Below are 27,852 nucleotides of genomic sequence, written 5' to 3' on the forward strand. Positions count from 1 at the left end.
ATCACTTATTGATGCTGTTTTTGAAGTATGAATAAGTCAATAAGTAATTTATTCCTTTGAAATATCAGTGATGTATTATAGAAAAGTGATTTATGTTTTTATAAATGACAAAAGGCACATCTGCCTCATTCTTGCTGTGGTATCGTGATACTACTCAGAACCGTGATACTTTCACTGGTATCGTACCGTGGGGGGTGGGGAGCGGTGGGGGCACTGATATTTTTATCGTAACCATCTTTATCTATGGAAGCCCATTTTCGCCAGTAATGGAAAAAAAAATCGCCATTCCTTATCAAAATTGTGAGATAAAAAGTCATAATTATGAATGTAGCCTAGTTTTAAAATTAATTTGTGGCATGTTGTCTTGTAAGGTGTGTGGCATCACGGTGGCTGGAGATGGGACAGAGGATGAGATGATTCACTGTTTCAAGGCAGGACAACTAGTACACTGTGGTGTAGTAAATAGTAAATAGTGGTGATTTACAAAAACACCAAAAACTATTTTTACTGTTAAAGTAAAGTTTGTTACTGTAAATAATACAGTACTGTATTTGTAATACTATATAGAATAAAATAAAAAAAACTAAAAATATAAATTTTTACTGTAAAGACAAGTTTACATAAATATTTCTGCTGTTTAAATTTAAAAAAATACAGTATTTGTATTTTCAAATTTGGCTGTGATTTTTTCTTTTTTTTTCTTTTATTGAAAGCCTCCTTCAGATAGTAGCCTGCCCCTATTTGTAGCCTGGTCCCAAACTATTGTTTTTGTTAATAGTAGCCGCGGCTACTATTTGAGGAAATACGGTATGTATGTAACATACAGTCACAGGCCACTTTGTGTACACCTGTGTAATCTAATGCAATCCAGTAGAACGACTATACCATGATTTATTCCCCGAAGCTTATAAATTTTCGGTTATTGTTGACATCGTCTAGAAAGTGGTGATTCTACTTTGTTTATTATTGAGGTCATAGTGAATGGTGGTGGTGTACTGGGGTGGCCTCCTAATTTTGTCTAGTTGAGGGGGACAAAATATTAGGAACACTTTTAAATATATTGCAGTCCAGTACACCAACACCACCCACTATGACCTCAATAATAAAGTAGAATAATCACCTTTCTGACAAAAGCTGAAAATGTAAAAGCTTTGTAAACCTAGAATGTATGGCAGAGCTGTTGTATTGGATTGTATTAGATTGCACAGGTGTACCTAATAAAGTGGCCAGTAAGCCCCACATTTACACCACCAATCCATGCCTGCTCTGGGTCTCCCCGCAGCCCCTGGTTGCTCGGCAGCCTCAGCCCCTGAGACCATGCTGATCAAAATTATTAAAGGTTTTTCTCTGTGTCAAGGGGTGTGGCCGCTATGATGCTGCCCTCGCCACCAAATACGTTTGGCTTTTTGATGGCTTCAATGGCCTCATCTCCTCACACTGATGAAGGCCGGACGGCCGAAAGCGCTTTGTCCTTTAAAAATGCTTGAAAGGCCTCATTAAAAACTTTTTATCTGCTGACGGACATATCTGTGTGCGATCCTCAAACTGTTTTTGTTCTCATCTCCTCATGAAAATTGATACACAGGTCAAGAATGGCGAGCTCTTACATCTGATAGGGGCGTCGCCCATGGGGGGGACAAAATGCCTCTATAGCGCCCCCTTGAAATTTTCAAAAACCCCTCCCCATAGGGGTTTTCTTGGAGTAGGAAGATGAAACATCACACCACGTCAGGGTTAACTTACTCTGAGTTTTCACATAACCGCTTCAGTGATGCGTGTTGCTGGCCCCCCACGGTGGCCCAGGAGAGCGAGGGCCCGATCACAGCTGCTTGCAGCTTTAATTAGACATTGGAATTGTTGCTGAGGCTGTCAGACGATAATTTTATCAACTTTGCTTCAACCAATCACCACCAAAATTGTATCATCTCTTCCTTGTCCCATTATCCACCTTTCCTGAAACTTTCATCAAAATCCATTCATAACTTCTTGAGTTATTTTGCAGACAAACAAACAAACAAACAGACAAACAGACCAACAACGGCGAAAACATAATCTCCTTGGCGGAGGTAATAAAGACGGTGAAAATAGCGCCATCTGGTGGCCAGAAAGCACGTCTTGTTCTACTTGCTAAATATTGTTGTAATTCTAAAGTTGAAATTAGTGTTCTGTTTTGGAAAAAAAGAAAGTGAAAAATACAAAAAAACATTATATTCTGTGTTGGTACAAAATAAAAACGAATAAATACACCACAGTGTCTCCATGGTGAAGGCATATATAACCTAATAATGATAGTGTTGCAAATAACCTAATTGTGATGCAGGCTGCAAAATCTGATGCAGAGGGGGAGGGAATATCACCTACTTGGCGGAGGTCTGCACTCTCTGGGTGCTTTTCTAGTTAATAATATAATAATTTAATCCCTTAGGGAATTAAATTATTATATTATTAATGACAGACCATAGATTACTGCAATTGTTTGGTTGTCTGTATGCCTATCATTAATAATATAATAATTTAATCCCTAAGGGAATTCAGCCATTGTCTCCTCCTTGTCTGAGCCAGAGTAGTCAGCCTGCTTATGTTCCCAGTGTCTCCTTTAATCAGGGCCTCAGAGTGAGCAAGACTAAGTGCCAGACTGCTGCTTTGCCTGAACCTATGTCGTCTGGCCTAACTTGGCTACCATATTGAATTGGATTCAACCTTAGCTTTACTGTGAACTGTCCAGGACTTCTACATTGTTATTGTGACAATTAATTGCTACACTTTCTATAACTGTATTTAGTTATGACTTTTACACCATTGTGACCTGAAACAACTGAGATTCACCCCTTGTTTGTGTTTCATATTTTTATAGGCAGCGGGACAAGCTGAGGGGAGTATACATGGGATCCTCACCTTTGCATGCAATGTGGTAGGCTTAACGGTGGTGGTCACTTGAGTGTTTTGTAGATTTGCTTCTCCTTGCAGTGTGAGTTGCAGTGTAGATTGCAGTGTTAGTGATCACAGTGGGCTCACATGGTGGTAATTATTGGCGTCTGCAATAGAATCTCCCCGTGGTAAGAACCCTGCCTATTTACTTGCTTCCAACAAATACTGGTGTTCTATTTTACATTGGGGTTTGTACTTTTAAGATAGTAATTGTTTTAGCTATTCGTTTTAGTTAAATAAAAAATGTTTGTCTTAACCTTACAGTTATTTTTCTCTTTTCTCAGATCTCCAGCAATAAAAATCTTATTTTTAAATAAACATTTTTATGGTGAACTGAATGCACGTCAACCTGCTCTTCTCGAACCTATAAAGTTATATTGTGTCAACACGTATAAAGTTGGGGCCCATAATGACCCTCAGGTTTTTATAGACATTGCATTGGTCTGAAATACTGTGTCTGGTCACAGATGGATGAAGGAGTGATCTTTCCATGGATGGATGAAGGAGTGATCTGTCTATGGATGGATGAAGGAGTGATCTGTCTATGGATGGATAATGGAGTAATCCTTCAATGGATGAAGAAGTAATGTGTCTATGGATAAATGAAGGAGCGATCTGTCTATGTATGGATGAAGAAGTGGTCTGTCTATGGATGGATGAAGGGGTGATCTCTCAATTGATGGGTGAAGGAGTTTTTTGCATAGTTTCAAGGAAGTAGTTCTATTCCTCCCTCTGACCCCTAAAGCACTTGATGGAATTAGAGTTTCCAGTGTGTCTGTGATGTTGCGACTCAGGAATAGAAATCTATGAGGGCTGCTTCATTTAAAGCCAAAGAGCCAAAGGAAAAACAAATGAAATGTAGTGCAAAAACACAGGATATCTGATTTCTATGAATCCAGAAGAACAAAGCACTTTACACCATAAAACTTCAAATAGTAGCCCGGGCTAGTATTTGCTTAAATCACTGAACTCAATAGGCTTATATTTGGGACAGACGTCTATATAGGACAACCCTTTAATTCCTTTTAAACAAAACGATTTCTCAGCAAAGATAGGAAATACGATCAAATTGTTTGTTTGAACCAGTATAATTATTACTTGTATAAAAATTAGGCTTTGAATAACATATCAATTCGATTCATTATGATTATCTAGCCTCAACAGACAGGGCATCAGAGACAGAGAGCATTATGACTGGTCAATCCAATGGTGGCACAACAAAACATGTAAGTAGTAAGTAAAATAAGAACAGTACAAAACCCAGACAGGACTAAGACAAGAAATATATTACAAACCAAATGAGTACCCACAAGAAGACAAAGAACAAAAACACATACTAATAAAATTACAATATAAAAATATGTGGAAATGAGTGCATGATGAACACTAAATACTAAACATAATAAAATCGGACAACTGCCTGTCACATCACAATGCAATGACTGTAAAATACATGATCAATCATTCAGGAATATCTGGAAAGTCCAGCTCTCATATATACTTGAAAAAGGGATCTCACATCATGCAGTACGTCTGCAATGCAGGACAAAACCAAAACGTGTACGTGGCTCGCCGATGGTTGGCTACACCTGTCACAAGCCGGATGCACATCTTTGTAGATCCTAGAGAGCCTAACCTTCTCAGTACTATTTTGCACTGGATCAGTCCATGTTTTGCACAGATAGACATTAATCATGTAATTTATCAAGGATACCCTCCCAGTGTTGGGGCAGCAGTAGCTCAGTCCATAGGGACTTGGGTTGGGAAAGGGAGGGTCGCCTGTTCAAGTCCCCGTCCGGACCAAATATGGAGCGTGGACTGGTAGCTGGAGAGGTGTCAGTTCACCTCCTGGGCACTGCTGAGGTACCCCTGAGCAAGGCACCGAACCCCCCCAACTGCTCGGGGCGCCTGACCAAGGGAGCCCCCTCACTCTGACATCTCTCCACTTAGTGCATGTGTGTGTGCGGAACTGTGTGTAATTGACGGCAAGTGTGTAAAAATTGAATTTCCCCTCGGGGATTAATAAAGTATATCCAACAAAAAAAAATAATAATAATAATAATTCCTCAGGAACCCAGACCCACTTCTCACAGTGTTTTAATAGAGTTTAATAGCTGCAGGGAATGAATTTGAGCATATATAGATGACTATCATATATCATTCCTTTCAGGGTGGATACTGGCTTAAGGAATATGTCCAAAGGTGAATCAAACAGCTAACTAAACAGCTAACTAACGTAAGCTTATGTGGGTAGCCAATAGGGGTGACCCCGAATAGTCGATGATTCTGTGATTCGATTCGGAGAAGTCTGATTCGACCGCCGTCGAATCGTCGCAAAATGTGATTATGAAACAAGACTGTACCATTCTGACTATATGGGGGTGATCACTGCTGCTGAACATCTTGATTTGACATAGAATGTATTTGTTTTCTAGTAATTCATGATATATAGCCTATATTGATACAAACATCAGCCTAATTTCTGTTAATAAAAAATTGAAAATGCCGCGTGCGTTTAATCAGTAGGCATAATCATTACTACGCATGAATAAATCACCCAGTTGCTCGATCCAAATAAGCAGAGGTGACTAAGTGCGCTGCAGGACCATCAGAGCAGCATCGAGGCCTACGGTGATTTAAAGTTAAAGTTAAAGTCCCACTGACTGTCACACACCTGAGTGTGTGAAATTTGTTGTCCGCATTTGACCCATCCCCTGAGGGAGCAGTGAGCAGTAATGGTGCCGCGCTCTGGAATCATGTGGTGATGATTTATGGTGGCGGAGCGCATAAACAAACACTCTGGAGGAGGTATGTGCTCTTAAATCAAACTTTTTTGAAGGATTATTCGTTTACCTGAAGTGTCTTGAAATGAATTTCACCGCTGATTGTTTTCTTGATAGACTCTGATTTTTTATTTGGCTACTTTTTTTCCGACGTGGCCAAACAATTGAGGGCGGTGACGCATGGTCCATGTGGATGAACTTGTATGAACCTGAGTTGATTATTGAAGTAACTTGAAGTCAGAAAGTGTTGGGAATCTGTTGTCCTGTTGTATTTTGTTTTTTGTTTTTTTTTGCTCCCTCCTTCAGTCCTGCCTTCACTTGGTTTTCCCTGGCTGGGCGTGGCTCCCTTCAGTCTCCTGATCACTGCACTCCTGCGCTGCATCTGTCATCAGCACACCTGTACCGCATCAACTCCAATCACTGCAGCATAAAAGCCTGGTTCTCCTCTCCATTCTTCGCCAGTTCGTTGATGAAACCCTCATGGTAACTACTTGGCTCAATTTCTCGCTCTCAACTTGTGTTTTTGCTCACCGGTTTTTGACTCTGTTTTTGACCTGTGGATTTTTGCTCTTGGATCACGGACCTTGTACCTCTGCCTTGCTAACCTGCTTTTGTTTTTTGTCTTTTTTCAGTGCCCTGCCATTTTCACTCCTCCGCCTCTTTTTTCAGTGCCCTGCCATTTTCACTCCTCCGCCTGCCAGTCACACTCAGCCTCACGCCTCAGCCCCAGTTTTTGTTCCCCTCCTCCCACGGACTGTCTTGCCCTTGCCATTCCCCTCCACTGACTCAATTCTGCCCCTGAACTGATTTTTGTGCCCTTTTATAATAAACCCCTTTTTGTCTTGATCTGCATTGTGATTCCAGTGTTCGTATCTAACATAACAGAAAGAAGGAAAACTGTTTCTGAACCTTTTGATGATGTTTTTGGATGTTTATTTGTGAATGAAATGGCAAGTTCTGCAGGCTGCAGCGCATCTGCGTTCATCTAGAGCATCATACCTTGATGAAGTGAAAGGAATAAAGACAAAATAATAACCCTTTTACTTTTATTATTATTATCTTATTGTGCCAACTGAAGAATTAAATTTGTTTATTTGGGTGTTTTAGCTCTTTTCTCTGGAGCGGAAACTGACACAAATGAGCTCATTAATCAACGAGCGGGAAAACAACATGATTCGACGTTTAGTCGGCTAAAGGAAAAATCTGTCAAATCAGATTCGACTATGAAAATTCTTAGTCGGGGACACCCCTAGTAGCCAACAACCTAGTTGTATACATCCAATGAGCTTCTATAAAAATGAACTTCTTGGCAACCAGACTCGCTGTTTAATTAAGAAAGGCATTTATTTTTCAAAATGTGTAGCCACACCAGAATGGTAAAGGGGACTGGCTATTTAATTGGGATTAGGCTTTTAATTGAAGTTTTACGGTATTTCCTTTTGGTCAGACAGCTTTACATGGCCTCATTCATCCACGAACACACTAAAAAGATTATACATGCTTCTTGCTTGGGCTGTAATTTTGTAGCCCTATTTTGAGTCATTACATTAAATGGCCCATGTTTTTTCACATGCTGCCTATACCTCCTAATGATGACTAATAGACATTGTGTTACAAATTGTACTGTATTGCTACTACAGTGACAAGCTATTTTGTTTGTTGAAACCTCAAAAACATAATTTAGGTGTGCATTTAGCTATCAGACATCCCAGCGTACTATGCAAAAGGTGTTGTGTATGTTTTGGAATACATTTGTGTAGTAAACTGTTGTAGTGACTTTGTCCTCTACAAATACATTTATATAATGCTGTACACATTTTCTTCAGTCCAGGAAGTATAACATCCTCTAACCATACCAATCTGCAGCTGCACCATGTGTTTCACTCTCACCACTCTTATCAACCTGGTTTCCAGTACTCGTAGGCAGCTATTGTCAGTGCAAAAGCTCTGATAAACAAACTGTATACTTCCTGCTCAGCGCCAAACTGCAGACAAAGTTAAAGACTAGCTGTCAAACACAATGGAACATTTAAGCTGCTAAAGCATAGGGCTGCCCCCTGAAAGCAGGAGATAGGAATCATCAGTCGGAGACCCCTCAGTCCACTGAGATTGCTTTAAGACAAGCAGTCTTTCATTTTTTTTTTTTGCTCATCACTGTGCTGTGCAGTGAACAGTACATCTGCAGATGTTTTGGTCCGAAGATTTTGCTGTGGAGTAAGCACTCTTGACTTTCACACTGTTCTTTGGTATGGACAGCTGTGGACGTAATGCAGCAGCACAGAGGAGGAGAAACTTTCCTTGAAGACAACATTATTTTCTCTCTTCTGCTTAGAAGTGGTGATTTAATATATAACCCTAAATCTTAAAATGGCAACTACTATTTCAAGAGGATGTTAAAGAATGTAAAAATACTGCAGTGTAAAGTGGTGTTTGAATGAATGTTGATGAAAATTTGTCATCTTTAAGTCAGGGTTGAGTTACTCAAATCACCTATTGTGCTCAGTCTGCTTTTAGTCTTTCTCAAAAGGGTAAAAATAGTTCATTTGTAGTTTTATCCTGCCATCCATGTTCTTGTGTCCAATTCATGTGTAACTGTTACAGTGAGAAAACAATTTTTGACATCATAGAATGCCTTTCTTTGCTCTCAGCAGCAAAACTACTACTGATCGCTTTCTATTTCCCTCCTCTCATACTCTGTGCTTCTGTTACCCTCTCTTAACCCTACCAGGAGAAATTCATACTGCTAAACACACATTCTTTTCCCACTACAGCTGTTTAATAATTTAACCTATTGCATAATTGTTTCCTTGGCATGGAATAATCCTGGCTTTATGCAAATGGCAGAGAGCTGTGATTTGTTTCCTGGTAGCAGTAAAGCTGCTGTGCTGTGGTCCTAATGGGAGCTGTGGCTGTGTGTGAGTCATCTTCTGCAGGCTCTTATGCTTGCTTCTAATCATTCCCCGGAGGAAGGCGGGGACGGGAAGGAGCAGTCAGGACGAAAAGCAGTGGCTCAGCAACAATGCAGACTAGCCTGTACATTCTTTGTGACATACTTTCCACAGACTAGTTTTCAGCTTCACTAAACACTATCGGGGGTTATAGAAATAAAACTTAAGTCACTGTAAAGTGGAGTTTTAACCCAATGGTACCATTACAGTCATTGCCTCACAGTTACTTTGTTCAAAAATTTGTTTCCTGGCAATATTTAAGCCATCAGACAGTGCAGATAAAGCATAACAGTAGTGGAATTTATTGTCACTGGGTAATGCTAATGGCACTACAATTGAAGACCAAAATCTCCTTGCTAAAGGTACAATAAATGTGATTTAATTGATCATTAGTGAGATTTAAAATGCAACCCTAATTCTAAAAAAGTTGGGATGCTGTTTAAAATCCAAATAAAAACGTTATGCAATGATTTGCAAATCCTTTTCCACTTATATTCAGTTGAATACAGTACACAGACAAGATAGTTAATGTTCAAACTGATAAAGTTTATTGTTTTTTTTTTGTAAATATACACTCATCCTGAATTTGATGACTGCAATATGTTCCAAAAAGTTGGGACAGGGTCATATTTACCACTGTGGTGCATCACCTTTTCTTTTAACAATACTCAGTAAGTGTTAACTGAGGACACTAATTGTTGAAGTTTTGAGAGTGAAATTCTTTCCCATTCTTGCTTGATATACGACTTCAGTTGCTTAACAGTTCGGGTCTCCATTACTGTATTTTGTGCTTCATAATGTTCCGCACATGTTCAGTGGGAGTCAGGTCTGGACTGCAAGCAGGTCAGTCTAGTAACTGTGCAGAATGTGTCTCACTGTCTTGCTGGAATAAGCAGGGACGTCCCTAAATGTTTTGATGATATTAAAGATTATAGATTTCATACCCAATCATGATACTTTAATCGGTTTCCAGTTATTGTGTTTACCTGCTGAATGTTACAAGACAGGTGTTTTTGGAACATTTCGCAACTTTCTCAGTTTTTGTTGTCCCTGTCCCAATTTTTTTTAAATGTGTTGCAGGCATCAAATTCAGACCTAACCCAGGTATACTGTAGCCTGACTGAATTTCATTTTTGTTTCACTTCATTCAGTGTACCTGACATCATGGTGATGTTAGATTATCTATTTAGGATTGGGGATTATTTTGTTGTGTCCTAACCGATAAGTAGCAATTGATGAATCTGTCACAGTGGTGTCAGCACTGTTTCCGTTGATACAGAAGCTACATTTGGTAGAAGCAATTAACTTATCCTTTATTATGTTAAATTTTTATGCAGATTTCAGAATTGTTTAAGTTGAGCAGCCCCACAATCTGTACGTATGATAATAAATGTAGTTATCTTGCTAGCTATTGGAGAGATGGCATCCCCATTCTTAATCATGCTGACAAATCTGGCCCCCCAGCCAATCAGAGAGCCATCAAAGGAATCATTTTTGGACAACAAACAAACACACAGAAATCTATAAGAACATTCTTATAATGAAGGTAGCATAGCCTATCAAGTGTTCATTGCTTATAGGTCTAAATGAGCATTCATTAATATGTTTATCACAAGGTAACTACTCTGCAGTGGGCTATTTATGATTACTGGGTAATTTAACTTTGCAGCGTTGGCAGTGAAAGCTAACAAATTTATTAAATTCTCTGTTTTACTCTGAGACTTCTCCGTCTTTGGATTTGTACTTCATAACTAGGCTACCTAAGGAGACTCATGACTCCCCAATGCAATGGAGGTTTGGCAAAATGTAGAGAAAAAGGCGCCAAACTGAAGATGTATGATGCACATTTTAGCTGATGAAATGTTAAAACATAGTTTTTATACGATGTACAGGCTGTACATTTTTACAGTTAGAGAGTGTGATAATTACTTTTAGTCTACAACACTTCAATTTTTTTTTTATTCATTTCCATATACTTGTGAATGTTATTCATTTCCATATATCTTATGTATATATACAAAGCTACAGGGAGCCGCTAAAGAGGGGCTAAAGGGCCGCATGTGGCTCTGGAGCTGCAGGTTGCCTACCCCAGCCCCGAGAAGACATTGTGTTATAGAAACAGATGTGTTTCTTGTAAGTGGACTTACATTGTAGAGAATGTCCACCCATCCCTCCATGGTGATGCACTGGAAAACGGTGAGAACAGCGAAGAGGATATTGTCAAAGTTGGTGATGCCAAAGTTAGGTCCGGTCCAGTACTCCCTGCAGGCGGTACCATTGGCACAGGTTCTTGCTGGAGCCTCCAGGCCACAGGGGAAATCTGCTGCTTGCTCGTCTGCAACCACAAACACACACACACTCACACACCATCACATACACAGAACTACACCAACATGCTGAGGTATTTTTAGAGAAGGCTGGGGATGTATTATGTAAAAGTACATTTTGTTGTAGATACAGATAAACATGCCATCTAAGGGCCCTGACACACCAAGCTGACAGTCAGCTGTCGGTCAATGTTTGTCCATTGCCCTAGCTTTTGTGGTCGCCATTGGAGACGGTGGAGTCTGTCAATAAATGAAATCACTCTGATTAGCAGTTCAGCACAGCGCACGAGAAGACAAACAGAACTGAGAAAAGTAAACAAACAGCTACAGTCAGGAGGGAGTGAGGTCAGAACAAACTTGTTATATTAGGTGAGCTTTTTCTTTAGCCATTAAACTCTTTAACAGAAACACTTCACAATTGTTTGTTATTGTTTGTCAGTGCACAGTGAATAACATTTGTTCATTCAACATCAGGTTGTGTTCTTAATGTGCTAACTGGCTAAGTAGCATCTTGAATCTGTCATGTCAGTCTTTCAGTTTCCCTTTTTTTTAATGATCAAAACAGACGACCGCCACCTGCTGGTGTGAAGAGTTATTTCTGCTCATGCAGACACAGAACAAACATGCTGGTTGACTGTCAGTTGTAGTCTTTGCAGTGTGTTAATGTGAAAATATTTGGCCGAGACACAGGCAATGTGAGGCAACACTGCAGTAACTTTTGTTGCAGTTAGTTGTTTTATGTCAGTTGTGTGTCTGGGCCTTGATGCATAATATCTGGGTTCCACTACAATCATACACAAATGGCAATATTAGTACACATGATGTAATTTCCTGTTTTTATCCACAGTGACTTACCAATGCTGGCTCTTCGTTGCTGTTGTAAACTTTACACTTACCTTTAAATTCTACTCAACATACATTGTCTTTGCACATTATTTACCTGATGATGTCATTTTGTTTCTTCACAGTGTCATTTCACTATAGTAATTTCTGTCTACTTTGTACATACATCTATTGCATGTCTGTCAACAGAGGGGTCCATCTTCTATTGCTTCCTATATACATCAATGGTCTAAGTGTGTTTGTTGTACATAGGCCTTTGAGACAAAGTTGTTATTAAGAGGTACACAAATTAAACTGACTTGATTTGAGATATATAATATATATACAGTATGTACTGAACACAAATATAAATGCAACACTTGTTTTACCTCCCATGTTTCATGAGTTGAAAAAAAAGAATATGTAATAGGCTACTTCTCAGTGAAGATTCTCAGTCATCCAGGTCATCGTAAGTGCAATATCCTAGGCAACTGGACTAAGACTAAGACTAAAACTAGACGTTTCACCTCTCATTCAAGAAGCTTCTTCAGTTCTAAATGACTTGTACGAAGTACGAGGAACCTAAACATCAAGGTGTACAGAAAACCTACACACACGGACCAATACCTGCTGTTTGACTCTCACCACCCCCTGGAGCACAAGTTGGGCTGAAAACGTGCCCACTAGAACAGAGGGGAAAGTGAAGGAACATAAACACATCAGGGAAGCACTTCAAACTTGTGGCTATCCCAACTGGGCCTTTGCAAAAACCTCAAAAAGACACAAAAACATAACAACATTGTCATTCCTTATGTCGCAGGAGTGTCTGAGAAACTCAGGAGGATTTTCAACAAACACCACATCCCTGTGCACTTTAAACCCAGCAACACACTGAGACAGAAACTTGTCCACCCCAAGGACAAAATACCCAGACATAAGCAGAGTAATGTAGTGTATGTAGTTCAGTGCAACCAGGAATGCACAGATTTATACATAGGGGAGACAAAACAACCACTCCACAAGCGCATGGCACAGCACAGGAGAGCCAGCACCTCGGGTAAAGACTCGGCTGTCCACTTACATCTACAGGAGAAGGGACACTCCTTTGAGGACAGCAATGTGCACATCTTGGCCAGGGAGGAAAGATGGTTTGAAAGAGGAGTAAAAGAAGCCATCTACAACAAGTTGGAATGACCATCGTTAAACAGAGGGGGTGGCTTACAACACTACTTATCACCCACCTACAATGCAGTCTTAGGATCCCTCCCCAGATGACTTCACACCCATTCACCTCTTGTCCCACCTGACCCTAACGACTCACATGGTGACCAGGTGGGTCAACGACTCACATTGTGACCTTAACGACTCTGAAACTAAGAGTTCACGCGACCCCTACGACTCTGCAAGGGTTCCCACCCACACAGGGTTTATAGCCTGCAACTTTGTACAAGTCATTTAGAACTGAAGAAGCTTCTTGGATGAGAGGCGAAACATCTTCAAGAAACGCAAGCAAGTCTTCAAGAAACGCAAGCAAGTCCAGTTGCCTACGATATAGCATTTACGATGTAATAGGCTACTTTTTTAATGCACACAAGTTCTCTTAGTTCTCTCTTTGTTGACAAATTTGCTTAAATCTGTGTTTGTGAATTTGAATTTGCTAACATGACCCATAATCCATCCACCTGACTGGTGTGGCAGAGATGCTGATTAAACAGCGTTATTATTACTATAACAGCCAAAATACATAGAGCACATAATCCGCCTACATGGCGTGTTACATCTGGAACAGGTTTTTTTTTACCTGCTAAACAGACTCTATCTTAATAGTGTGTGGTTGCTGCCAGCTGCAAACTGTGTGTGTATTAACTTGTGCCAAAGTGACAATGCAGTTGGTTAAGGAGGGTTTGAAAGCATAGGCTATATTAACAGGAGGATGTATTGATTTGATTGCTGTAAAATGTAAAAACACCTAGAAAGTTGCTCTGCTGTGTCGCATTGGCTCTGGTAAAATTATATATATATATATATATATATATATATATATATAGCCTATATATATATATATNTTGGCTCTGGAAAATTATATATATATATATATATATATATATATATATAGCCTATATATATATATATATATATATATATATACACATAATTTTATTTATTTATTTTTTCCTATATTTTTTTTTTACATGGTTCTATGTAAGTTTTGACCTGTTGGAGGGCTGTGGAGCTGCACACAGAGAAAAAAAATTGACCAGCCATCTGAAAATAAAGAGGAGCCAAGCCATGCCTGCATGGGCAATGTGGTATCCATGTTTAGTGTAGCAGTTTCAGCTGATTATAATGCATGCGCTCTGCTGCAGGCATGCTGAGACAAATGTGTCACAATAAAAGGCCGCTCTAAACGTGCGGTTTTACCACACAACACAATGCCACAGACATTGCATGTTTTGAGGGAGTGCGCTGTGTCATTTCTAAGAATATGGCAGTACATCCAACCAGCCTCACAACTGCAGATCACATATTACCATTCCAGCCCAGGGCTTTCACATCCAGTGTCTTCACCTGCAAGATCATCTGAGACCAGCCTCCCAGACACCTGATTAAACAGCTGGTTTTTCACAATCAAAGAATTTCTGGACAAACTGTCAAAAACCTCATGTCAGTGGCTGGAAGCCAGATGTGGAGGTAACTAGACTGGTTGGATGTACTGCTAAATTCTCAGAAACTAAATTGGAGATAGCTTATGGTACTGTAATGAACATTCAATGGCCAACAGCTCTGATGGGCATTCCTACAGTCAGCATGACAATGGAATAATCCCTCAAAACTTGTGACATCAGTGGCATTGAGTTCTAACAGGAGATGTTAGAGTGGCCTTTTACTGTGACCAGCCAAAGGTACACCTGTGTAGAAATGATGCTGTTTAATCGGCATCTTGATATACCACACCTGTCAGGTGGGTAGGTGGATGCATGGGTGGCTGGATGGCTGGATGGCTGGCTGGCTGGATGGATGGGTGGATGGATGGATGGATGGATGGATGGATGGATGGATGGATGGATGGATGGATGGATGGACCATTAAAAAAACCTTTATCATTTAATAGGTATGATTAATTTACTATTTATCCCATGTTTCTTCTCTTGCTTACCTGTGTCTATTCTGAAACAGGTGCGATGAAACTTGCCCATGTAGAAGTCGAGGCCAATGATGGCGAACATTAGGATGGCAAAGAAGAGCAGCAAGCCAATCTGCAGTAGGGGTACCATGGCTTTCATTATGGACTTCAATACCACCTGAAGACCTGATGCAGACAAGAGAAACATGTTTTTGAAAAATGTCTGAGGCAGGTCTTCATTTAATATCTTCGTGTCCTGCAGGAAGAAGCCTTATTCTTGCATATTCTGGTATAAATATCCTTTTTGCAGGGTAGAGCAGCACTTATAATGTGTGTTCAGGTGACTGAACAACTCTTTGCAGGGCCTTGCGGTCCTGTTCAGTGCTGTTTCCATACCAGGCAGTGATGTTTCCCGTCAGGATGCTCTGAATGGTGCAGGAGTGGAAATTCCTAGGAATTTGAGGGGATACCTGAAATTTCCTCAAGCATCTCAGGTAAAACAGTCTCTGCCTTTCTTGTCTCACCACTGAGTCGGTATAGACTGCCCAGGACTGTCAGGTCGGCAAACTTAATGATGGTGTTGGAGTATGAAGTAGCTACACTGTTGTGTCAGACTGTATTCCTGCTTTTCTCAACAGGTGTGCAATTTCTCCCATCAAGCTTGTTTTTATAGATCACATCTTTTGGGTGGGAAGTGGCGTAAACCTCTTTCAGGCCTCATTTTTATGTTTACGCAGTGATTATAAATGAGATCCCTGATCAAGATTTTTTACCCCTGATTCTCATCCGAATATCTGTCGATACTGAGTCATGATCCAATATTTCCAGTTTTCTAGATAACAGAGCAGCAAAGTGCACAGTGCACAGTCCTTTAAAGTTATTTAATTCAATCCAGTGTATATGCTTGAAAATTGAATAGCCCTGCAATACATTAAGACAAAAGCTACCTTCATCCAAGCTGTTCCTTAAGGATTTTTTATTTATGTATGTATTCTTTTTTTTTTTAACAAATTAACAAAGTATAAAATATCAGCTCTTTAATCTTTTTACTCTTGTCGCTGTCTCAAGGGAATTTCTCTTTCCCATTATGAGAGTATTCTCCAGTGACTGTTTACATGCCACACCCCCTTCTCAGTGTGTTCCTCTTCTTCCTCTACGGATCACTCTGCGAGTACTGGCTCCCACAACCTCTCCCCATACAGGCTCCAACTGCAACTGTCACTAACCAATACTGCCAGCTCCAGGTCAAATCCCAAACATCCTACAGTTGCCAGCCCTTCACAATATGTTTCCATCGATTAAGTTTTCCCTCCCACAAACATTCCTGTAATCATCACTGAAAGACCCTACTTAATCAAGCCTCGCTTTGCTCACAGACGTGCCCAGAATTTACTACCCATTACCATTCCTCAGTCCTCTCAAACTGTCCTAAAGCAACGTCATCTGAAACTGGCTCTATTCAACACACAATCTCTGAACAACAAAAGCCTCATTCTGAATGAATTCATCACTGACAATAACCTGGATTTTCTTTGCATCACTGAAACATGGCACAAACCCTTCGACTATTTTTCACTTAATCAGACCACACCTACCGGATTCACAAACAGTGATGAACCTTGCCCTGAAGGCCGCGGAGGTGGTGTTGCTGCTATTCGGTGGAAGGACATCAAAATAACCACCATTTACATCCCTGCAGTTAACTCATTTGAACATCTTGTCTTCAAACTCTCTGGTCCAACTCCCCCGGTCTCTGCCATCACTACAAGAACGCCCTCAACACAGCCCAGTCCTACTACTCTCATCTCATACACTCTGACTCCAACAACCCCAAAACTCTTTTCTCCACAATAAAAAAAACTTCTCAAACCCACCGACAACACCTCCACATCCTTCACACTCAACAAGTCCAACTCATTCTAAGGCTGTGCAATTAATCGTCTGGTGATCGCGATTACGATTTTGAGGTCAAACGATTTCAAAATTAATGAAATCGACTGTAAACGATTTTTGGTCACAGATGCCTGGAGATGTTATTTTGACTTCTACGGAAGCCGCGCATGTGCAATCTCTATTCACTCCATGAGCCAGTGAAGTAGGTGAACTACGAAATGTGCAATCTCTATTCACTCCATGAGCCAGTGAAGTAGGTGAACTACGAATTATGCGAGGGGCAAGTGATCGCGGAAGATTTCAAAAACAGCGTGTGGAAAATGGCAGAGGGAGAGCGAGAGAGGTTGGTCTGTGTGTGTGTGTGTGTATGTGTGTATGTGTGTCTGTGTGTGTGCGCGCGCACGTGTCTGTGTGTGTGTGTGTGTGTGTGCGTGTGCGCATCAGGACCGATCTCCACCATACGTGATACAGAGAGCAGAGGAGAATTGTAAACGTGCAACCATGTAGAGACAGAAATGACATGCCATCGTGTAAACAATATAAGTCATCACATGTGCCGCATAATTGTTTGCATCATGATTTCAATTTCGACCAAAATAATCATGATTATGATTTTTTCCATAATCGAGCAGCCCTACAGTAACTCATTCTTGTCGTTCTTCCAAACAAAAATTAACACCATCTACAGCAACCTGACTACCTCCCCTCCCTTCCCAACCCCTCCAACTGCTCTTCCCCCCACCTCCGTTCTGCCACTGTCACACTTTCCCCCATTGACCCCTCTGGACCTCACAAAAGCCACTACAGGTATGAGTAACTCTACATCAATTCACGACCCAATCCCTTGCTCACTTGTTAAGTCCTGTCTCCCTTCTATCTCCCCACTCATCTCCAGAATTATCAGTTCCTCCCTCAGCTCCGGCTTAGTCCCAGATTCTCTGAAACTCGCCGCTGTCACCCCTATCCTCAAAAAACCCAGACTCAGTCCCGACATCATGACCAACTTCCGGCCCATCTCCAACCTCCCCTTTCTGTCAAAAATCCTGGAGTGCATTGTTGCCACTCACCTCAAAACCCACCTCACCTCCAACGACCTATTTGAGACGTTTCAGTCCAGATTCCGGTCACAACACAGCACTGAAACAGCTCTTCTCAAAGTCACCAACAACCTCCTCCTCTCCGCCGACACCTCAACATCCTCATAATGCTCGACCTGATTAACCACTCCACCCTCCTGTCCCGTCTTAAAACCTGTTACAACATCACTGGCACGGTTATCTCCTGGTTCAGATCATATCTCATCATATCCATATCAATAACTGCACCTCCTCCACCGCTCCTCTGTCCCAAGCCATCCCCCAGGGTTCTGTGCATGATCCTCTCCAGTCACGTGCAGAGGGGGGGGCGGAGGGTGCTCGAGCACCTGCCCCTTTGCCCCTTGATGGGCAAGTGCCCTTTTGTCAAGGCATTTTTTTTTTTTTAGTGCGTGTGTGTGTGTGTGTGTGTGTGTGTGTGTGTGTGTGTGTAGGCCTGCCTGTGCCCTTTAACAATAACATTTAACAATTAATAATAATTAATCATAATTTAGCTAAATAAAATGACCTGGCTGCCATCAGTTACATGATGACCTTTAACCTTGTTCATCCTTGACGTGCCCCAACACGCCCTCACGTGCCCTCACTTCTCTGACTGCGGCTGAAGACACCGGGATGCTGCAAACTCTGCAGGAAAAGAACTGACGAGCTTACAGGAGTTATTTACGGAAGCGCATTGCATTCACTGGATAAAAAAAAATTAGACACCTTATCTCGTAATAACGAGATCCTGATCTCGTAATTATGAGAAAAGATCTCATACTTTTCTCTGTGCTGTCTCAAGTGTTGACATAGATTGGTCGTGTTGCCGTGGGATGTGCCGACTTTAACGTTTAAACTTTTACACAGCACATCTTTCTGTTCAACGTCACCGTACCTGAATCCAAAGTATCGCCATATAATAGACGTTGGGGTCTTTTCGCCACCAACTCAGCCTGTTTGTCACTGCTGCACGCCGGGTGGTCACCTGGCCATACGTGCTGCACACACCAGGATAGCTTGTGGGCATGATGTCAACAAACTCCACACACTACAGGATAGTGATGGGCAAAGTAATTCTTTAGATGTTACTTAATCACTAGAATCAGTTCATTAAAAAGATTCGTTCAAAAGATTCGTTCACCTGACTGCCCTGACTGTGTACTGCGTAGTCCGACTCAGTCTCTCTTCGTTGCTGCTGCTGCGTCTGCCCTGCACTGGTGAGTCTCATTACTGGCTAGCCTAATGTTTTAAATTTGTTTAACTGGAAACTAAGTCTGTTAAAACAATGGGGAGGTGTGTGATTGTGTTCATGTGGCTTGACTCCTGGCTACATTAGCCGTTAGCTTGGAGAAAACAGTCCCTATGAAAGTGTATCACTGAGAAGAAATGATTTGAATCACTTAGGAATCAAGGTTACATCGTTCACTGAGTGATTCGTTCACCGAGTGATTCGTCATGCGGTAAGCAGTCCCTCCCTGCACCCTGGCTGCCTCGTGACTCGGGAGTGATTCATCGTACACACGGACCGAATCAGCAGTTCCACTCCTGGCCTGCATGCTCGCTGCTAAACTCAACTGAACTGAGAAATGAACGAATCAGTTCCGGAAGTGATTCAGTTCAGTACGTTCACTCAACAGATTCGTTCTTTTGAACAATTCGTTTGCGAATGACACAACACTACTACAGGACAGGTAGTCATGTTCACAGGCACATACGTTAACATTTATTTACATTAAATCGCAAATCACAGCCTTTTATGCGGTTATGTATTCGCACAGCCTGACATCGCGATTGCGATTGCGATTAGATTACTCGTCCATAACCTGGCCCAATCTTACCTCACTGACCTGTTGCACCGTCACATCCCCTCCCGCAGTCTCCGTTCCTCTGATGCAAATCTCCTCTCTCTACCACACAGGACCAAGCACAAAACCTGGGGGGACAAATCCTTCTCCACTGCTGCCCCCTCCCTCTGGAACTCTCTCCCCCAACACAACCGTAACTGTACAGACTTAAACTCCTTCAAATGTTTGCTCAAAACCCACCTGTTCAGGCTTGCATTCAATCCCCATTCTTGCTCTTAACTGTGTTGTACTGCTCTTATGTTGTTTTAATTTTGTTTTTTTCTTGTTTTTGTAAAATGTCTTTGAGTGTTTTGAAAAGCGCTATACAAATAAAATGTATTATTATTATTGTTATTATTATTATTATTATTTGTTGCTTTGGTGCAGCCTAAGTTAGCCTACCTGAATGAACTGCAGTCTTATTTTCATTGTCTGTGCAGATTAGGCTACATTCATAAATGATTCTTACTGGCTTTTTGCTTGATGGACTTTTATTGCAATTGCAATGGCATGGTGAGTAGGCTTAAGCAATATTATGGTCTTATGGTATACCAGGGTAATTAGAAATTCCGCCAGCATGATTTTCAATGCCATCAAAAACACAGGCACTCCTGTCTATTAAACCCATTGTATGTAGTGTCCTTCCCGTGCCACCAGAGGTCAGTCCACCACTACTGGTGGAACAGGCAGCTGAGCTGACACATGGCAGCTGATCTGTTTCACAAATCAGGTTTAGTGAAAACTCTGAGTCTGTTAACCCTGAAATGAGGGAAACTCTGGGTTTTCCGTTTCAGAAAGGGGGGTAACTTAAACCAGAGAAAGTGGAGTAACTCCAGCCGGTTTCAGAAAGAGAGGTAACTGAAGCTCTGTGTCAGTTACTATGGCAACTGACTCTGTGAACCTAACGGGAGCAGGTTTTCTTCAATGAACCTCAAGTTTCTAGCTGTCTCCTCCCTCTTACGCCACACACAGTGTGATTCATTCATTCATTCGTTTAGTGTCGCGCGGGTTTCAGCGAGTTTGATCATCTGTCCTCAAGGTAAAGTCGGATCCTAAAGTGTGTTTTAGTTCTAAATCTACTTTTTTTGACCATGGCATGTCCGTTCTTGGAGGACCCTGTGGACGAAGAGGCAGTGTTACTGAGGAGGGAGTTACGCATTCGTCGGGAGATTATTCACAGGCCCAGAATTGACGTATAATCATTTCCAGAACATTTTCTTTTTGAACAGTACCATTTCACATCACAGTCCATCATTTATATCCATAACCTCATCTGTCATGACATAACCAACGTCACCAACTGTGGACGTGCACTTTCATCTACCCAGATTCTTTGTGTTGCTCTTTGTTTTTTTGCAAACGGGAGTTTTCTGTATAATATCGGAGAAGCAGAAAATATCAGTAAGGCCATTGTCTGCAGAGCCGTGAGAAAAGTGTCCCTAGCTCTGAAACGTCTATTAAGCTCTTTTGTTGTGTTCCCTGGACATAAACCTGTGAGGGTCATCAAGGAGGAGTTCCACAGGATTGCTGATGTAGAAATCAGTTAAAATTTATGATTATAAATCATATTCAGTTAATGACATGGTGCTGCAACTTCAGACTGAGATTAGTCATTTTAATTGCTTTTAGGATTTCCCGGTGTGATAGGGTGCATTGATGGAACCCACATTCTCATCATTGCTCCTTCTCAAAATGAAGGAGACTATGTGAATAGGAAGTCCATTCACAGCATTAAAGGTAGGATCTGGAGGATTTTCAAACAAAACAAAATATAGACATATACAAATGAAATCCTGCTTAATCACCACCTATGGGCTTCTACTCATGTGTGGTGGTGACTCTGTTTGCAGAGCTCCTGCCCTTTAACTGTATTTTGATGTTTTTGTGAGCCCAGACCGCTTCTGGGCGGAGATTTCCCCAGCCAATGAGAGAGCGCAGGTGCCGAATTGGTGATTGTTGGAACCATGGACTAACTAATGTAGTGTAAAATTTAATCATTAATCATTAATCATTAATCAGTAAAGTTGATTAAGGTTGAAATTCATATAATAATGTTTTTATGGATCCATGTATGGCAAAACACTTTTACACAAGTTTTGTATTCATATATTGAAAACACACACACATACCATACCATGTACTGCCTGGAAGTGCAATAATAGACACACACACACTCTAAGGTTTATATTGCATGAAGGCACAGGGAACCTTATAGAAATAGTCCCCAAGTTCCATATGTTTTTAAAAAAAATAGTGTGAACCCGAGTTCAAACCTAATGGTGGGAGAGTTTGGGGATTTCCAGGCCGGGGGAAAAAGATTACAGCATTAAGACATGCCCGGGCATGTTCGGGCATGTCTGAACAAAGGCAAAAAGGCCTGCCACCAATAGGTTTGGGCTCGGGTAGGAAGGGCTAAAGGAAAAGGGTGGAGATTCTCTCGAATCTTCACCAGCATAAAAGGGAGAGCTCAGAAAACGAGTCTTCAGTCTTGCTCCGGAGCCTGACTCATGAGTTGTATGTGTTGAAGCTTGTGAACACATTAAACTCGATTGTGCCAGATTCTATTGGTCTCCAGTGTTTCTCTGAGTACCAGCCAACCGAACCTAAGATACTAAATTAACACAGAGGACGATTTGAAGAGAAGGTGAGGACGAGGTCGGGAGCCATCTGGCCCTATTCCAGGCACCGATTTTTGCTTCATCAAGTGGTGAGCCAGCCAGGAGGGAAAGGAAATCAGAGCCGGAGACCAGGAGCACTGGGCTGCACGCCAGACATACAGGTGGCCACCAAATAAGGTAAGCAGAGCTTTTTTCTGCCTAAACCGGGTGTGTCTGGGGTGCAGTGCTGGGGCCGCCCAGGTCAAAGGTATTTGGCAAATTTCCCTCCCCTAAAGAACCTAATTATGATGTGCTGATTGATTGCAAGATAATTAAGGATATCACTGAGATACAACTGACATCACTGGAGGCAGTTGAGTCTGCTACAATAAGTGTGATTTTGGAACGGAAAGAGTGAATGTGTGTGTGCTGAATGTATGGTAACAAATGTAGTACAAGCAGTAAGGTAGTTAAAGTATTTAAGGTATTAAGAAGACAAACAAGAATAAGAAGTGCACAAGAGAAGAAGGAACCTGAAGAGTTATACAGGGAAGAGAAAAATAACCGGTAAAGAGTTAAAAAGAGTAAGAAAAAGAGAAGAGATACATAAAAGCATATCCGTGGTTACCGCTGCCTATCTTGCCGGCACTCCTTTAAGCCTGTAGGGGCAGGAGTGTTGTGTCGGACGGCAGGTCTGCGAGGACGGAATGCCAAGAAGATAAAAGAGAAGATAAAGAGTTAAATACATAAAAAGCATATCTGTGGATACCGCTGTCTACCTTGCCAACACTCCATTAAGCTTGTAAGGGCGGGAGTGTTGTGTCGGGAGGGCAGGACTGCACGGGCAGAATGCTAAAGAGTTAAAAGATAAAGAGAACAGTCAGCAGATCGATCAAAGTGTAAAATTGTAACATATCTAAGTGTAACATATAGAGTTGTTGTAAATACAGTAAAGTGTTGAATAAAAATGTGAATGTGAAAAGACTGATAAACTACTGGACGATTGACCTAACAGACATGAAGGAGGGGGGCGAGAAATAGAGACAGTAGAAAAGACCTGACCAATAAATTAAGTATATAAACTTCACCGTTGTAATAAAATTTAAAGAGGTGAGATCAGAGACTAAATAAAGAGCACCTAAAAACAGATGGAAGAGGGAGACGACAGTGGAGACGAGATTTGGGAAGAAGAACACTGCAGTACAGAGGGTTCTGTAGAATACAGGGGGATACGCACACACTTTTGGTTGGAGCGAACCTACGTAGATAACGAGGGGGCAGAGCATTGGCAAGACGAGCAAGAGATTAAACAAAAACTCTGGCAAATCACTAAATTCACTAATTTGAAAAAAGTAAAAGAAGAGTTTCCAGGTGCCCCGTGGGAAGTGATTTTGCGCAGACTGTGGGTTCCTTACTCACTAAACCCACTATTGCAGAGCTTGTGTGATAATTATAAGAACGGACCAGTAGCTTCACTTCCTCTGCACCAGATAAGAATACAAGGCCAAGCAGACGGGGTGGGATACGCTCCACGGCTGCAGATTGTTGTTGTGCCCAGAAAAGTTGAGTGGGAGACAGGGAAATTTGGGTGTCTAACCCAAATCTCCCAAGGGGACAGGTCACACAAATTAGAGTACAACCCGTATAGAGAAAAGAAATATAAAACTGCCATAACAGTAGGGAAGATCATAGTACTGATACGCACAAAAGAAACAGACGAACAGTCAGAGATCCCAAGAACCAGTGAAGCCAAACAAGGCTTCATGGGAGCCAAACAGGTAAAGATGGAAAAAGGGGTCTTAACCCCAGTGGAGGTAGTAATGCGGCAACACCCAAGTCGAGTCAAACGCATCCAACGTTGTGTGAGCAAATGGCACAAAAGAACATCAGGGAAAAATCGCTGGCCTATGGAAGGTACTTTCAATCTAGCGTGCTGTGATGAAGGAGAGTCAGAATTGAGACACACTGAAGCCAGAGACACCAAAGCCAGCTATAAGAAAAAGAACAAGAGAGCTAAGGAGAGGGAAGTGTTGGGATGGTTCAGACAAGCAGGGGGAAGAAAACAGATGGTGCAGCTGGAGGAAAAGAAAAAAGAACACCAGGATCAAGAAGAAGTTATGCCTACAGCGCCACCCCTACCCACACCACCACCGCCCCCATACCTGCAGGAGTCAACACAGCCAATAATAGGACAATATCCACTAGTGGATCCAAAAGCCATGGAAATGGAGGGCCAATTGCAAGGGAAATTCACAGTGACCTTGACCAAGAATACTAAGCAAGAGGTCAAGAAGAAGAAACAACAGGGACCGCGGAGAAAGCTACCACTGGAAACGGCGCCTTCCTCGGAGACAGACAGTAAGTAAGTAAGTAAGTAAGTAAATTTATTTATATAGCACTTTTCACAGAGAGGACTCACAAAGTGCTTCACAAGATAAAATACAAAAAATACAATAACAGAAACAATGCAAAATACACAAAAACAAATAAAAAGTGCAGCAAAATACAGAGATGATACAATGGACAATTAATGGAACGCAAGCCTAAACAGATGTGTTTTTAACTGCTTTTTAAAAATGTCCACGGAAGTGGCCGCTCTCAGTTCATGAGGTAGTGCATTCCCCCATTTCGGTGCAACAGCCTTAAAGTCTTTAATCTTGTGTGAGGGACAGTAAGTAGGTGGCCTTCAGCGGACCGCAGTGACCTGACAGGACAGTGGAAGGACACCAGATCCGTCAAGTATGCAGGTGCTTGACCATGGAGGGCTCTGTAAGTGATGGTTAGAATCTTGTGCTGGATCCTGAAATTAACAGGGAGCCAGTGCAGGGATGCCAGGACTGGAGTGATGTGAGTGAACTTATGAGATCTGGACAGAAGCCTGGCGGCAGCGTTCTGGACTAGTTGGAGGCGGTCTAATGAAGTTTTATTGAGACAGGTGAAAAGAGAATTACAGTAATCCAGACGTGAGGAAATAAAAGCATGGATGATCATTTCTAGCTCGGAATAAGTTAACATGGATCTGAGTTTGGAAATGTTTTTGAGGTGGAAAAAGCAGGAGCGAGTGACAGTTTTGATGTGGTCATCGAAGAGCATGGCCTGATCAAATGTGACCCCAAGGTTTCTCAACTTGGGGCGCACATTTGCACTGAGGGACCCTAAGCAGCTGGCCACTTTAGATGCTGAGGCATCAGGTGCAATAATTAAAATCTCAGTTTTAGCTGCGTTCAACTGAAGGGAGTTAGAAGACATCCAGTCCTTAATTACATTCATACAATCGTACAGTGAGTCAATTCCATCGGTCCTATCAGGGTTAAAAGAAAAATATAACTGGAGGTCATCTGCATACATATGGTATGAGATACCTTCAAAATTGCTGATGACATCTCTGAGAGGGAGCATGTATAGCGTAAAGAGGATAGGCCCAAGCACTGAACCTTGGGGCACCCCGCAAGAAAGGGGGGCAAACTCTGATTTATGAGGGCCAACAGCCACAGAAAAGGATCGATCAGACAGATAGGATTTAAACCAATGAAGAGCGGTCCCTGAGATTCCTACCCTGTCCCTCAGCCTGTCTAAAAGGATGTGGTGATCAACAGTGTCAAAGGCTGCACTGAGATCAAGCAGAACCAGGATAGTGGATTTACCGGCATCGGAGGCCATCATGATGTCATTGGAGACCCTGAGAAGAGCAGTTTCTGTGGAATGTAACTGACGATAACCGGACTGAAATTTATCTAAGATATTGTAACTGTTCAACGCTGTCACTAACTGGTTTGCAACTGCTTTTTCTAGAATCTTAGATACAAAGGGCAGCTTGGAAATGGGCCGGTAGTTACTAAGAACATCGGGGTCCAGATTGGGCTTTTTGAGAAGCGGCTGAACAACCGCTTGCTTGAAATGGGACGGGACACGACCAGAAACCAGTGAGCTATTGATTATGGAGAGCAGAGATGGACCAATAGTGCTGAAAACATTTTTCAGCAAAGTTGTGGGCAGGATATCCAGCGGACTAGAAGAGATCTTCATAGTGCACACAAGATCTGCTAAGTCTTGTAAGGAGACAGGTGAGAAATTGTCAATAATTGACTGTTGTTTGGGAGGATCAGGAAGGGAGGAGGAGGAGGGTGTTATACTGGCCTTGACACTGGCAACCTTATTCACAAAATACATTAAAAAATTGCTACAGTCCTCATCAGAGGACACAGGTAGAGCAGGCGGTTGCGCACCAGTAATGCTACTTATAGTGTCAAAAATGACCCTGGGATTTCTCTTGTTGGAGATGATGAGATTTTTAAAATAAGAGGCTCTGGCTACCCTAACAACAGAATTGAATTCAGCTAACAGTTCTTTAAAATAAAGACGATGTACATGAAGCTTGCTTGATTTCCACAAGCGCTCAGCTCTCCGACATTTACGACGAAGGCAGCGGATGTCGTCGTTCAGCCAGGGAGTGGGATTAGCTGCGGGGATAGTTCGAGGCTTTAAAGGAGCAATCTTATCAAGAATAGCAGAGCAGTGTGAGTTAAAAGTTAAAACTTGGGAGTCAACGTCAACATTAATACTAACAGGCTGCGCCACACTGTTAAAAGCGAATGAGAATTTCTCAGCAGAGAGGTTATTTAACATACGGGTGAGTTTTGTACGCTTGCTGGTTGAACAATCAGAAATAATAGACAAATTAAACAGGATGCAGTTGTGATCAGTGACGGGCAGCTCCTCAGAGACGATACAATCAATGTCCAAACCAAGTGTAAAAACAAGGTCCAGCGTGTTTCCCTTAATGTGTGTCGGGCCATTGACATGTTGCACAAAATGAAAAGATTCGGTGAGATTTATAAAATTATTAGCAAAGGAGTTTGTGGTGTCATTTACAGGCACATTAAAATCCCCAAGCATTAAAATTCTTTGAAATTTAGTGATGGAAGCCAAAAAGTCACTGAATTCAGCCAGAAAGGCGCCATTAATACCAGGAGGGCGATAAATTAAAATACAATAAAACGGGTTAGAGCGGCCAACTTTAGAAATAAGCAGTTCAAATGAGGTAAAAGTTCCACAATTCACTCTCCTCGAGGAGAAACTGTCTTTGTACAACAAAGCAAGGCCACCACCGCGGCCAGTGGTCCTTGGGGCACATATGAATGCGCAATCAGGCGGGCATAGCTCCTTCATGGACACATAATCTTCATCCCTTTGCCAGGTCTCGGTGAAAAACATGAAATCTAAATCTCTAGCGATGAAAAAATCATTCAGCGTGAATGATTTGTTGTTGATCGAGCGAGCATTCAACAATGCCAGCTTAAGAGACTTGGGACCAGCTTTGCAGACAGATTGTGATTGTGACAGTGGTTGCAGATACCGGAAATTGTGGGTTGTGTGGTTTTGATGTTTGTGATGTCTGTTGTTCATTACTACGGGTATGAAGGTGGGAGATTGTGGGACAGTAGAGACTAGCCCAGTAGTTGGGGCAATAGGAAAGCAGGAGGGATTGTCTGTAGAGGTTAGTGGCAGCT

General features: G+C 41.7%; 2 protein-coding genes across 5 annotated transcripts in view; one reads left to right on the forward strand and one right to left on the reverse strand.

Annotated features, from left to right (window-relative positions):
* The window catches only part of LOC126393930 (uncharacterized), a 14,731-nt gene extending 8,001 nt beyond the window's left edge, over positions 1 to 6,730 (forward strand). For 2 of the 4 annotated variants that reach the window (XM_050050377.1, XM_050050379.1), the window contains 3 exons: positions 2,859 to 3,511; positions 6,018 to 6,194; positions 6,381 to 6,730. The gene's annotated coding sequence lies outside the window, so the exon portion shown is untranslated. The other 2 variants (XM_050050378.1, XM_050050380.1) reach the window with 2 other exon arrangements.
* cacna1ba (calcium channel, voltage-dependent, N type, alpha 1B subunit, a) overlaps positions 1 to 27,852 on the reverse strand; it is a 783,270-nt gene that overhangs the window by 578,180 nt on the left and 177,238 nt on the right. Inside the window, exons 6-7 of the mRNA XM_050050840.1 lie at positions 14,966 to 15,118; positions 10,807 to 10,994 (exon numbers count right to left, since the gene is read on the reverse strand). Of these exons, the coding sequence (XP_049906797.1) occupies positions 10,807 to 10,994; positions 14,966 to 15,118 (341 nt within the window). The remainder of the gene's footprint in view (positions 1 to 10,806; positions 10,995 to 14,965; positions 15,119 to 27,852) is intronic.

The sequence above is a fragment of the Epinephelus moara genome, chromosome 8, assembly GCF_006386435.1.
Source record: "Epinephelus moara isolate mb chromosome 8, YSFRI_EMoa_1.0, whole genome shotgun sequence".
Taxonomy (NCBI): Eukaryota; Metazoa; Chordata; class Actinopteri; order Perciformes; family Serranidae; genus Epinephelus; species Epinephelus moara.